Genomic DNA, 14,188 nt, shown 5'->3' with positions numbered 1-14,188 from the left:
TCTCCCAGGAGAAGGGGACTCCCCGGGCCCTGGAGTGCCAGCCCCCCTTTCCCCGCCCCGGTTCCCACCCCCCCAGCGGAGCCGCGCGGGGATTGGCTGGAGGGGGCGTGGCTTCCCTGCGGAAAGTGACGTCACGCCCTCTCCCTGCAGTGTGAATGAATCAAAGCTGCCGTCCCCGGGCCCGCGCTCCAGCGCAACGCAGGCTGCCGGTGGCGCATCACTCTCGCACCCGCGGGATCGGGGCCGGGCTGGAGGAGACCCGGGCGACCGGAGCAGGCCCGCCTCAGCCCTCGTGCCCCCGCCAGGCCCCGGGCAGCCTCGCCCTGCCCTGCGCCCGGCTTGCTCGTGGCCGGGCTTCTGTGGCCCCCGCCTCCCCAAGCCCGGAGGGTCCCCGGGGGTCTCGGCCGCCCCCCCAGCCAGCGCCCGCCTCGCCTGCGGCTCTTGCCATAAAATGATGCAAAGCTCCGCGCTCGCCACGGAAGGGGCTGTCAAGGGGCTTCCAGAAATTCTTGGCGTGCCAATGCAACGTAAGGCATTTTCCTCTCTCTCTCTCTCTCGCTCTCTTATTGATTTGATCGTAAACTGGCAGACTCGAGTGGTGCAGGGAGGACCGGGCAGCTGGCCGGAGGGTCCAGATCCGGGAAGAAATGGGGTGCTGTATGATGTGCGGGGCCGCAGGCTGGCCGTCTGGCAGGTGTGGGGGGGGGGGGTGGATAAACAGATGAACAGGTTGCTTCCCCTGTTGCTCTGGTGCATGGAAGCGCATCGCAGTCTCTCTCTCTTTTGATTTAATCGTAAAGGGGGGGAAGTGGTGCAGAGGGTCCAGATCGGGGAAGAAATGCGGGTGGCGTTGTCCGCGGCCCCGGGCAGACCGTCTACAGGGGGAATAAACAGGTGGACAGTTTTTCACGGCCGGACTCAACTGGTTGTTGCGCGCTTTCCGGGCTGTGTGGCCGTGGTCTGGTAGATCTGGTAAGCTGTGGTACCAGGCACAGCCGCAGATGCAGGCGAAACGTTAGGAACAAAATCCACCAGACCACGGCCACACAGCCCGGAAAACCCACCAGGACCAGATGAACAGGTTGCTTCCCCTGTTGCTCTGGTGCATGGAAGCACATCGCATTTCTCTCTCTCTCTCTCTCTCTCTCTCTCTCTCTCTCTCTCTCATGGTTAGCATTTTTAAAAACCCCAGCCATCTTGCTATAAGGAAGAAGATGTCTAAAAGGTCCCGACTCTTGGGGAGATGGAAGGACCAAAAAATACAACCTTCCTTCTCCGCAAGGAGCTGGGATCGAACCCGTGGCTGGGGTGCTGTGAAATGGGTAACCCTCCCCCTCCCCACTCCCTTCGCGTGTTTTATCTCCTGCTTGTTGGATATTGATGGGCTCCGGGCCCAGGCGGTGGCTGGGGGCATCCTTCCGTGCGCCTCCCCCCTCGTCTTGCTGCTGGAGAGCCTGCCTGCAGCGCTTGGGGGGTTCCGTGCGCGCAGCCAAAGCGAGGGGGTCTCTTGGGGTGGGAGTCTGCAGCCCTGAGTGGGGCTGGGGGGCTGGCACGGACAGCGCGTCCTTCCCAAGGGGCCCTGCAGAGAAATCGCGCCAGCCTGGGGACAGGGAAAGGTCGCTTGGCACCCGTTATTGTGTATTCATACGTGCAAGCGGGTCAGAAGGCGGGGGCGGGGCGGCCGGACAGGCGAAAGTCCGTTTTCCTATCACAATGTCTCGTTGCCAATACGAATCTCTCCCGATTTGCCCCCAGGGGTGTAAACTGAGGGTGCAATTCGCCTGATCCCTCCCCCCTCCCCCGCGCGCCAAGTCTGTGCCTCTTTCCATCTCAAACCCGGTTGATTCAGGGGGAGAGCGCCTTTGGAGTCCGCATCAGGCTTTACTTCGGTTTAAATACGCATAGGTCAGACTACGAGCCCCGCGGAGTTCAATGCGGCCCCTCCCGAGGAAACAGACAGCCTACTGCGACTTTCTTGGGCTTCTCCGGGAGAAGGAGTAGCTGGGCAGGCAAAGGAGGAGGGGGTGTGTGTGTGTGTTTTCCCGCCTGGAATCAAACGGAGGGAGGGGGCGCCCAGTTGGAGCTCTTCTGCGCCCCCACCCCCACCCCCGCAGCGCTGTTGTCGGCCTGTCATTCATGCCCAGGAGGAAATGCCTGCGGAGAAGCCGCTGTTCAACGGGTGTAGACAGCAGGACATGTAGAGGCGCATGTTGGCCCAAGGGGTGGGCGCCTGTTCAAGACGGCGCTCCTTTCTCGGGGTCTCCCGCTCGGGGTGTGTGTGTGTGTGTGTGTGTGTGTGTGTGCGCGCGCGCGCGCGTGTGTCCTTTTTCCATCTGCCCCGACAGGAGACAGATTAACGTGTCCAGGAGAAAACGCGAGATTTAGGAACGAAAAGGGGTGCCCGCAATCCCGGCCGGGGAGCCAGCCAGCCTGAACTGGTTAAAAGAAGAAAATAAATTTGTAAAAACCCTTGTTTCAGTGGGAGATATGAGCGAGACAGTGCTAGACAGATGGCCCCCCCTCCACTCACCCCTTGGCTCCCTTGGAGCATCATCTCAAAAAAACACAACAATCGGTGTTCCCACCCACCCACCCAAATAGGCCATGAGCAGCCAGGGAGATCTTCCATAAATGGGCAGGGTATCGCTCGTGTGGGGGGGGGGGGCGCAGGTGGGGCTGGTGACACTCCTTCCTGGGAGACCTGTATGCACATCTGTGTCTGTGTGCCAGAGGTGCTGGGTTCCCCCCCCCCCACTACAGGCAGAAACTCTGCTTCTGCACGCATGAGGCACGTGTGAATGCTCCGTGGAGGCCCTGCATCACGCACGCATTAGCTCGAGCGGGTCCCAGCCGTCGGCCGCGCCGCCCCCTCCTCTTCTTCCTGCCTCGCAAAGACTTGTTGGTCTCTCCTCATTTCCCCCCGCGTTTTTTCTTGGTCCCACCGAGGAGGAGAGCTTCGGCTTAAAATCTCCAGCTGTCATCGAACTGGGGGGCCCAAACCCCTCCAGTTGGGTTGGTAGGAGAACCTGGGGGGTGCGAAGGGCGGTGAAGGAGACCCCAGCATGGCCCTCTTGTGCCTGTTTACTCAGAAGTAAAGACCCACCGCATTCTTATTTAAGGCCCGTCCCGAACGGAGCGCATCCCTGGGCCAAAATGCAGTGGGGTTGCTTGGCCTTCCGTTTCCAAGCGACCTACTCGCGAGGAACCTTCCCAGAGGCCACCTTGCCTCGCTCTCTTGTCCTCGATCCAGGGAGGAAATACTGGTCCCCCCCCCCCTAAATCCAGTGAGGCCTGGGGTGGGAGGGGGGCGCTTTAATCTGGGGTCAGCTGCTCAAGATTGATTTCTGGCCTTCATGCGGCGCGCCCGGTTTTAACCCGGGTGTAACGGATTGGGGTGCTGGGAGGAAGCCCGAAATCCTATGGGCAGCAAAGGGCTTCCGATTGAACCGTTTCCACTGGATTTGGCACTCCTTCGACATCCCAAATCCGGTTCAACCATTTCCACGGGAGGGAACCCCGCGATGCCCTTCAAGGCAGGGAGGGACATTTTCACGATCAACCTGAGAAGCGTGTCGACCAAAGCCCGCCCGTGGAGAGGCCTTCTTGCCTTCGCGGAAACCCGCGCAGGATCCAGCCCGTCCCCGGGGGTTTCCCAGTCGAGAAATGCGCAGGGGCTCTAGACTGTAGAGGGAAACCCGCGCATTGCCCAACGACCTGTGGGATCGCAAGCAAACAGACACGGGCCCAGCACCTTTTTTGACCCGACCATTTTCACCCGTGCCGAATGCTCGACTTTTTTTTTAAGCAAGCGGATACGGACACGGACAGCTGCAACGTGGGAACGCGTCCCCCGTGCCTGATCGGAGGCGCACAGGCGGTGACAGCCCCTGTTTGTGGCTGGGGGCCGGGGGTGGCCCAAACCTGGGCCGGGATCTGTGTTCCTCCTTCTCCCGCCGCGCCTCCTTCCGGGGCACCCCTTTCTGCCCCTTCCCTGCCTGCCTGCCTGCCTGCCTGCCCGGGGCTTTGCTGCACGTCGGGCTGCGCCGACTCCGGCTGGCAGGCAGGCAGGCAGGCAGGCAGGCAGGCAGGCAGGCAGGCAGGCAGGCAGGTAGGGAAGGGGCGGCCGGGCTGACTGCGGAACCCTCGATCGGGAACTTGCCGCAAAGCGCCTGCCCCAAATTTATAGCCCGGGTCACTGGCGGAGTATTTCTAATGGAGAGTCAATCGGTTTAATTCAATTAGGCCGAGAATATAACTCAGAAAGTCCGTTAAATTCCAATTATGCAGCCGCCGCTTGCGGGGGTTCCCGCGTCTCCCTCTGCCTGCCTGCCTGCCTGGCCACCCCACAGCCCAGTCCCGGGGTTCCCTATTCAGTCCCCCTCCCCACCACTGTTGGACCTATTTGACTCCCCAGAGGGGGCGGCGGCCGGTCTCTTCCCGCAGAGTGGGCCCCTCCCGGACGGGGGGGGGCGCAGGAGGGGCGGCCCACAAAACTGGATCCCCGGGATTATTTGGAAAGCCTCTTTCTGGGACTCAGGAACGCCAAGAGGAACCATCCGGGCCAGAGAGGGACGCGCAAACGCAGGGAGATCGACGGAGAGGGGGCGCCGTGCGCTTTTGTGGGGCATTCCCCCCCTCTGAATGTGTGTGGGTGGGGTGGGGTCAAACCTTGGTTGGGGGAGAAAGAGCTCCCCCGTTTTGGGGCCCCAGTATTTGATAAGGGGGAAATTGCAGCGCCCTTTTCGACGGCGGGCTGGTGAAATGGGTCCAACACTTTCTTTGTGTCGTTGAAGGAAGGCTGCCAGGCGCGGCTGGACTCCACGGGCTGTTGCGGTCTGGTTGTTTTTGCTCCTAGCCTTCCCCTCGCAGCTCTGACTGGCATCCTCAGAGGCAGGGCAGGTCTCTGTGCCCCGGAGAGCTGGAACCCTGCCAGACCTCTGAAGGGGCAGCCACAGATGCGGGCGAAAGGTTAGGAGCATACTCCTTCCTTCCTTCCTTCCTTCCTTCCTTCCTTCCTTCCTTCCTTCCTTCCTTCCTTCCTTCCTTCCTTCCTTCCTTCCTTCCTTCCTTCCTTCCTTCCTTCCTTCCTTCCTTCCTTCCTTCCTTCCCAAGTGTATTATATCCCGTGCTGCCCCATTGCCTTGAGCAGGAAGAGAGCCCTTGCTTGGATCCTGTGGATTCGGCCGCTCTCTCCGGCTTTGAAAACCAGGCAGTGGGCTTTTGTAGCGCGTGCCCATTTTGGAGCGGGACCGCTGCCGCGCTTAGGATGCCCAAAACGTCCCAAAGCACCCCCACCAAAAACCCACCCCCCAGGCGTCTGCCTTTACCCCCGCCATCAAGGTTTGCTTTTTCGCTGATGGCAAAACCCGACGATTTTGGTCGCCCGCCCCCGCTCTTCATCCTCTAGTCCTTTTTCGCGGGCTCGTTGGGTTCAACCAACTCCTCTGTTGTTTGGGATTTTCCCTGCTAGCCACGATTTGGGGTTTCCAAGCGCTGCCCCCTGCTTCCAGCTCAAGAGGCAAACCGGAGCGAGCCCGAGGAGACAACGGCAGGGCCTGAAACCAACGGGTTTCGGTCAGTTTCACAAACCCCGCGCGGAAAAAGGGCGCTGCGCTCCAGCCGGGCGAGTCCTCCCTTGGAGCGCTCCGTTCCTTCGCCCCGAACGCGGACCACAGATTGAGTCCCCAAACCCAACAGGCCCCAAATCGAATTAAATCTACACCCTTTCGCATGATCTGCGGCAGCTTTCTTTCCTGCATCTTGGCTGGCCAAAAGGCCGTAATAATAAATATCTATCTATCTATCTATCTATCTTTCCTGCATCTGCACCCCTCCCCCCATCTTCATTCAGCTTCTCTTTGGGGGTTTTCCATCTAGGTAAAACCGAATCTGAACCAGGCGAGAGTTTAATTCGCCCTTCCTTCCCAGGTCAGGTTTGTCAGCTGTGGTTGGAGACTTGGGGGGGAGGGGGAACACGACCCGGGGGTGGGGGCTCAGGGGGGGATCGAGAAATAATTCGCGAAACAGAAGCTGAGCCGGTTTGGGTGCGCCCCCCCCATCTCCGATCTTCCATCCTCCCCCCCCCCCAGCCCTAATGCGGATTCTCTTGCGCATTCGACAGCCCAGTCATCTACGCCGAATGTGCCCTCCTTAACCTCAGATCTCCAGAGGATGGGAGGAGGGCAGGCGAATCCTCTTCTCCCTTGCGTGGCTCTGTTTCTTTCCCGAGTGTAAACGCCTTTCTCACTCCTGGAGTCACCAAAGCGACAGACAAATATTTTGATGGGTGTGGGGTGGGGGGGGGGGGGTGGGAAGAAGGGTGAGGAGCCGTCCTCACTGGAACCTCCCACTGCCTTCCTCGAGGGCAAAATGGACTCCGTGACTAGATTAGACAGGTTGGTCTTCTCTCAGGTTTCAAGCGTGTTGAGAATGGCACCGGCTCAAGATCTCTCGGGATGGAGAAAGAGGGCCGCTGGGTTGGAGCGGGTGGGTTTTGAGCTCCCTCCCCGTTCTCTCGTTTACAAACCAGTGGAAAGAGGAAAACGCGGCCCAGATGCCCCCGGAGGTCGTCTTTGGGGTAGAGAGGATCTCTCCACCCCAAAGACCTCCTCCGGGTGAATCTGGGCCGCGTTTTCCTCCTTTCAAACTCGCCTTCCGTCCTTTTTCTTCCCTCTGCTCCGGCTTGGCCCACGCCTGGTTTGGAGGACGCAGTTTCCACGTCCTCTTGAATTGTCTACCTCAAATAGCATTTTCCTTTCTGAACCCAAACCCTCCTGTTCATTTTTTTTTGGGGGGGGGGGGGAACCCGCTGGTCTCTCCCAAACCCGGTTCAGAATCCCACCTTTCCCAATTAAACCGGCGCTATTATAATCCGCTTCTCTTTCCGCCGTCGGAAGTTTTTCTAATCTTGTTTTTCTTGCTCATTAATATGCGACATTGATTACACGGCCTGATATTATTCCTCTGATTTATGGGGGCGTTTGGAGCGCTCTGTAATCCGGATGGCTCCACTCCGAGTTGCAGGCCGGTCTTGATTCAGTGCCTGGGGCGAAGCGGGCTGCGATCCGCCAGAACTGACGCCGGAATACAATTCTGGTTAGTCTTTAAGGTTTATCCTGTTGTGTTGAGCCTCCAAGGTGAATTGTGGTGCTGGTTTCTGTTTGCGGCGATAGATTCGGGAGCTGTTTGTGGTGCTGAACCGGCTGAAACGGATTCAAGGGGAATTAGTGAACGGAAGAGAGAAAGGAAGGGGGATAAAAAGTGAGGTGTAAAATGGGGGGGGCACCCAATTTCCTTAGATATACGTTTTATTCCTAATATGGGCTTGGTTTGAATCGCAGGCCCTAATGAGACGGCAGTTTCTTATGCGGATCCCTCGCCTTTTGGGGTTTGCGCAACAGGATTCGCAGCTGGATGATTTGAGAGAATAAAAACAGATTCGCAGAGATGAATAAGAAGGCAGTCTTGGGTCGCAAAGGCTGGCTTGAAGCGGCGTGTGTTTGTGGGGCAGGGTGAGGAGGGGGCAGGGGAATGCCTGAGGTTTGGTTGGCCATAACTGTGTGCCTGGCAGCAAGACGCTGAGACCAAGGCCCCTTCCGCACATCCAGAATAAGGCGCTTTCGACCCACTTTCACAATTGTTTGCAAGGGGACTTTGCTATTCCACACAGTAAAATTCAGCTGCAAAGTGCATTGAAAGTGCATTATCCTGCATGAGTGGCTCGGGTGGAATCTGTGGGAGGGTGCATTTTGAGTTGGGCATTTTGAGCTGTGGCCCCTTCCGCAAACTCAGAATAATGCGCTTTCGACCTACTTTCACAATTGTTTGCAAGGGGGTTTTGCTATTCCGCACAGTAAAATCCAGCTGCAAAGTGCATTGAACGGTGTGGAAGGGGCCAGGGTTTCTTCGCAACCAGTTGCAAACGAGCTCAGCAACGTGTGGATGCAGATCTCTCTCTCTCTCTCTCTCTCTCTCTCTCTCTCTCTCTCTCTCTCTCTCTCTCTCTCTCTCTGCGCAAAACAAGCTGGATTCACCCCCTTTTTCGAAACCCGCCGTCCCTCCGAGCTTGAGCTGTGTCGTTTGCTCCCGGATTAGCTCGCAAGAGGCATCCGGGAAGCAGGCGAAGCCGCGTTTGGGATCCCTTCTGGTTGTCTTCCCTTAGAATCAGAGTTGGAAGAGACCCCCAAGGGCCATCAAGTCCAACCCTCTGCAAGAATCAAAGCATTGTAATCAAAGCGTTCTGTGTTCCTGCATTGACTGGACTGTTTTGATCCGCGGGTCTTTGCGAACCCCTTTCCTGCCTGCGCTTTGCCAAAGCGGTCATGGCGACCCCCGAAAGTCTTTCTCATTCGAAGCAGGGGCGCATAAATAAATACCAAATGAAGAATAAATCACGTGTTTTCTGTTTTTTTAATAGCACAAGCTGGTCTGTAATGATACCCCCCCCCCCCAAATTCAGGCACGCTTCGTTCTCTCTCCACTCCCACTCCTCAATCCAGGATAGACCCAGAACAAAAACTTTCCTTGCGTTTAGCTGCAAAGAAACGAATTCTGCTCGATTTTGGTCTTGGAAAGGGGGGGGGGAGAGATGGAAAACACCCCACCCCCCTCCCGGGACTTTCCTCTGCTGTCTTTCTCGGCAAGTGGGAAGGCACTAAGGCAGTTTGGGAATGTGCGCCTCCCTGCTTCTGGAGATTTCCTTGGGCCCTCCACTAATCCCATTCCCTCCAAGGAAGGAAAAGGGCCTCCCAGCCGCTCTCTGCCTCTTTCCCCCTCGCACGAATTTCTGCCCCCGAACCCTTCGCAGGCTGCCTGCATCTGGGACGGCTGCGCTTGGGATAAATGGTCGTCATTGTCCTGGGCAGGCTAGTAAATCGGGGAGCTGCCAGGCTTCCAGTTATTCTCCCACCCTGTCCTGCAAGAAGGCAACCGACGGTGGACTCTGGAGCCTGTTAGTTGACCTCGGAGAACGCAGCTTTCGAGTCACACAGAGCGCCTTAGCGAGCGCCACCGAGTCCAGCAGATGGGGTGAAAGATGCACCCTCTTGCCTGTGAAAGAGCTTCAAATTCTTTGCATACTGCAGAGCGGCGTCTTTATAGCCTAATGCGCCGGAGAATGAGAGGTCCAAAATAAGTACATTGGAGTGAGTAACCTCGGTGAAACAGAAGAAATAGGCAGGCGCGCAAAGGTTTCTGTGTAACTCCAAAGCCTACACGTGCCGTTGAACTGAGTCAGGTATAATCATCTGATTGCGCGGGAGCTACCGAAACTTTCCCAACCTTGCCGTCTTCCTTAGTCTAGAGTAATTCTGCACCGGGTTGTACCGTCAGCCTCAGTCTATTCCTCCCCTTCCCTTAGGGTGGTTCCTTAATTCAATTCAGTCAGCGGGAAACACAGCAAAAACACTAAAAAAGAATCGCTTTGCGGCTCCAATTTTTCCAGGCAGGTCCCCCTTCTGTTCAACATGCAAAAACAAATAATACATTAGGCTGTTGTGGGTTTTCCGGGTTGTAATGTCCGTGTTCCAGTAGTATTTTCTCCGGACGTTTCGCCTGCATCTGCGGCTGGCATCTTCAGAGGATCTGGTGCCACCAGATCCTCTGAAGATGCCAGCCACAGATGCAGGCGAAACGTCCGGAGAAAATACTACCGGAACACGGCCATACAACCCGGAAAACCCACAACAGCCTAGTGATTCCGGCTGTGAAAGCGTTTGACAATACAAAAAAAAATGCGTTTTTAAACGTTGAGAACAACAAGGGATTTTTTTTGGAGTGGTGCGAAGGTGCAGCAAAGAGGTATCAATACTTCCAGTGGAAGAGAAGCATTCCCCCCCACCCCCAAATGCTGGGTAGTGGTCGTGGATGCTGCATTTCCCCCTACCAACCCCCTAATGTTTCCATGAACTGAGCAAAATCGTAGTAGCAACAAAATATTTCCCTTGCAACGGCAAGCAAGCTCTCATTTTAAAAAGAGAGAGGTGGAAATGGAAAGCAGCGGGTAAGCAGAAATAACTTGGAAAGTACCAGACCGACAGCTTCATGTTAAAAATCAGATTCCTTGATTTTAATCTGCCCATTGATAAAAACAATTTCAGAGAGCGCCTAACCTTACCCCTCTGATGAAGGAGGCGCCCATTTTCTGTGAATGTAGGGCGTGCTTGAGCCAAAGATAAGCATTTTTAAATCCTGTCGATATTATTAACGAAGGAGTGGAACCATGATGAACTGGGAAACAGAATTGGGTTTCAAAAAGGATCAGGCCCCGCGGTTTTACCTTTAGCGCTTGCAAGTTTGGCTGAATTGAGCATGTAGATTGTCGACGTTGATACTCATCTTTGAGGCGTTTGGCTTTCTCTCTCCAGCCCCGCTTGCTTTCACATCCCCAAGAAGCCCACCCTTTTAAAATTTCTTTTTGTTGACTGCTTGAAAAAAGGGCAGAGCAACCGGCTGTCCTGCTCAGCTCCTCTCCAACAACCCGACTCTGCTGAACCAGTCAGCCGTCATGAATAAGTAAAGCAAAACGAGGTGGAACGGGTTTATTTTGTTCTAAGCTGCAGAGAAGGTGGGGGAAAAAGGCTAGGAGCAATCTTGTCCATCAGGCAAAATTGTGCCAGGCTAGTGAAGAATTCACTGTATCTGGGAAGCTGGCTGCGCATTTCGTCCTGCAAAAGAAACCAAGCTACTGTTACGACTTTTAAAAACAAGCCAGCGAAAGGCTGCTAAATATATTTTGTAATCCACATCCCCAGTTCTTTTAATTCTAGACAAGGCTTTTGCTTTGTGGCCCCTTTAAATAATTGCTGGGTGCATGATTCAAAGCCTTTATTGGCATACAACAATTACAAAAATCACAGCCTAAAATATAACCCTTAGGTAATGTAAGTTTCAGAACAATGTGGATTTGCTGCTTTGGAAGATAATCATAATAATACAGGGGAAATTATCCAAAAATCCTGTTTCCCAAATTCATTCTCCCCACTCCTGCTGTGTTATTCTAGTTTTTAAATATTATTTTTGATGATGCATAGAATTCTGCTTTCTTCCATCAATCCTTGCTTCAGTTCTGTGGAACAGACCAGTGTTGCCATCTTATTGAGGGAACTGCCAGTTCAAGGATGAAAATAAATAGAATTAAAATGGGTTGTTAAATTGGTCCATGAAAAAAAAATATCCTCAAACCACTAATTCCTTTCATTCAGCTGAATTAAAATATCACAATGCGATATATCCATTTTTGAGTTCTCCATCAATTCTCTGATAGTAACTTTTGTTAAAAGTGAGATTTGAATTCGTGCCTTTCCCAGTGTGAACCTGCTTCTAAGGAACCACACTTAATCTCATAAAGAATAGCACTTTCTTATCTCTGTGCTCAATGGTTTAACTGCCCTGGTCTCTCTGTCCAAGAAACTTGGAAAATATCATTTTTCACAGGATTCAGTAAGGGTGAGTTGTCTTCCTAACATAGGAACCAAAGGATAAATGCAAAAGTATTATTATCAACTATGAACAAGGGAGGGTTTGCGATTAAAAAAAAAACATGACTGAAAAAGATAACAAAACAAAGACAGGGGACAATCTGACACACCAAAATTTGTAGGATTTTTGTTATTGATGTCAGCTAAATTTGACTCCAGTATATAAGTATGTGTGACTCCAGTATATAATTGATTTGAGCATCAAAACTCCATCTTCAGATGCTATTTATGTGGTTGTGGAGATGGGAATACTATACCAGGACTGGAAATTGCCTTTATTTACCTGGCTTTACAAGAATCTCTCTCTCTCTCTCTCTCTCTCTCTCTCTCTCTCTCTCTCTCATGTTTTCATTCCTTTTTGTGGTTGACCCAGATCTGAGAGCAAGGCTGTATTAGTTGTGTTCCATTATTCTTGTTCAGACAGTTTTTAATTGTCTGTGATATGGTTGATTGAAAAGGAAACACCAACATTTATTCTTTAGCTTTTCCTCATCATTTTTTTGGCTGGGAATTCCCATCTCTTTAACCCGCCCTCCAACTGCTTTCAAGTAAACCTCACCTGTAAGGTGGATCACTTCTACAAAGCCAAGGGGAGCTGGTCTTCACTGAAAATAAAACTGGACTCCAGACCGAGGTACAGTAAAGACTCGCCCCGTTTATTCTGGCATAAGCTCTTTGTAAACCGGAGTTCATTTTCTCAGATGCAAGCGACTCATCAGGAAACCTTCGCCTGGCATAAATTCTGCTAGCCTTTGAGGTGCCATTGGAGTCCTGTGTTAATTTTGCTGCAACGGACTAACACAGTTATTATCTGGATCTGTCTTGAAATGCAACTGTATTGCATATCTGGTCCTCTGATGAGACCTATTGTGAGCTGACTGGTCAATTCCATACCTATTGCAGTGGGGGTCTGTGGTGGGACATGGATCCTCTCAGTTCTATTATAGACCCTATCCCTGAAGTTAATGTGTTTAATTTTTTAAAGCCCTTTTTACTGTTTTTGCAGAAATGGGAGGGGGGGGGACACCTCTGCAGACCGTATTTTGCTCTCCATCAAATGTAAAACAGCGTTCCAGCTCCCCCCCACCCCAGATTTCTGACTTCCACTTATAGCTTATTTCTAGAACGTTATTAACACTGGAAGCTATTCTTATTTAAACTATGTAAAGTAGCTTTTGTCTATGTATTAAATTGCCTGGAATTAATTCTGTTGATCTGAAAATGATTTATGGAAAATATTTGTACTGTACTCTGTTGCCTCAGCGCTACTGGGAAGGGGAGATTTGCTCATTAACTTAGGAGAGCCCAATTTCCTTTACCCTTGTCAGAATATTTCTGGCTATGCAACTGGTTAACTTTGTCCTGGTCGTGAATTCTCTATTTAAAAAACTCCAGTGGCACCTGAAAGGCAGACATTTATCTCAACATGAGCTTTGGTGAGTTCCAGCTCACTTCTTCAAATATCTGGATTTTTATTTTACTTTGCTACAACAAACTATCACAGTTTGACAATTAAGCACCCCATCAGCCATTCTGGCAAATGTCCAGGCTGGGGGAGTGGAGACAAGCATTTTCGTTCTGGCATCCAAGCGTGCCTTCTTTTTAAAAATCCACATGGTTTTCATTCTGTTGAAGGATTGTCAGTTGCCATTATTTGAAGACTAAGGACTTCCAATCATATCCGGTGATGGTAAATACCATTAAAATGTTTCTTCCCTCTTGAACTGTTTTGAAGGGGTCTTTTGGGATGTCAGTCCCAAGCTTGCCCAAAACATTTTGACAAGGTGAAAAACTGATATGGTGACTTCCCAGTAATGGACACAACCCACTAAGACCTTCTCCTACACAGTCCTCGTTGAAATGAATGGAAGTCACAACAGAGGGTAGCAGTGTGAAAGTCCTCTTCATGTGGGCATGGAGTATTTGTCAGATCCCTGTGCAGAACCTCAGTTTTAAGGAATGGACTCAACAGAACCTCAGTTTTAAGGAAGTTTCAACTTTCTCTGCTGCCATTTGATGGCTGGAGGTGGTATTTTGGGTTCCAGAGGTTTCCATGCTTATGTGTGGATGAAATTAATCATAAGGGTCAAAATAAAATGGCCCCAAAGCTTCATGTTGTGGTACCTTATTTTGGCACCTAGAGGTGTGCAGTTGGACAAATACAAACAAAACAGGATTCAGTCCAACTGAATATGCTGTGAATCAGAACAATGTTATCTCCTAATTTAGAAGCAGGTTGTTTTCTGGTCTGACCGTTATTCTGGTACCTCGCAGTATAGCTTTGGTTTCCAGGGCAGTGGAAGATGAGAGCGGCTGGAAAGAGGGAACATGAGGGACAAGGATGCCGCTGGGATTTTCTTAACTGGTGTTTTTGTGTTCAATCTCCCCTCTCCACCAATCAGTGCACTGTCTCATTAGTTTTAGAAAGATCTTCTAATGCCATATCCTGTTCTCCTGTGCTGTTATTATCTGAGGGGCTGTGCATACCAAGCAGGCAGAGGAACAGTTATGCAGTCCTGATAGGAAAGGACAGAAGAGGCTTCCCTTTCCTTGCAACTTCAAGTAACCCAGATGCATGCAGAGGGCAGGAGGAAATGCTGTGCTTGTCCAAGCTGGCAGACAGACAGGCAAGGCTGCAATGATGGAGGAGAGCAATAGAGTCAGTATTTTGCATCCGCCTCTTTCCCATGGTGATAGGCAGCCTGTATGCA

General features: G+C 52.4%; 1 protein-coding gene across 2 annotated transcripts in view; it reads left to right on the top strand.

Annotated features, from left to right (window-relative positions):
• Positions 1-413: 413 nt before the first annotated feature.
• The window catches only part of LHX4 (LIM homeobox 4), a 96,788-nt gene continuing 83,013 nt past the window's right edge, over positions 414-14,188 (top strand). For both annotated transcript variants that reach the window (XR_007244656.1, XM_048498467.1), the window contains exon 1: positions 414-527. Coding sequence is in view for 1 of the 2 variants with exons in the window: in XM_048498467.1 (XP_048354424.1) it covers positions 452-527 (76 nt within the window). In the remaining variant the exon portion in view is untranslated. The remainder of the gene's footprint in view (positions 528-14,188) is intronic.

The sequence above is a fragment of the Sphaerodactylus townsendi genome, linkage group LG05 (assembly GCF_021028975.2).
Source record: "Sphaerodactylus townsendi isolate TG3544 linkage group LG05, MPM_Stown_v2.3, whole genome shotgun sequence".
NCBI lineage: Eukaryota > Metazoa > Chordata > Lepidosauria > Squamata > Sphaerodactylidae > Sphaerodactylus > Sphaerodactylus townsendi.
This window is presented reverse-complemented; position numbering and strand designations above follow the sequence as displayed.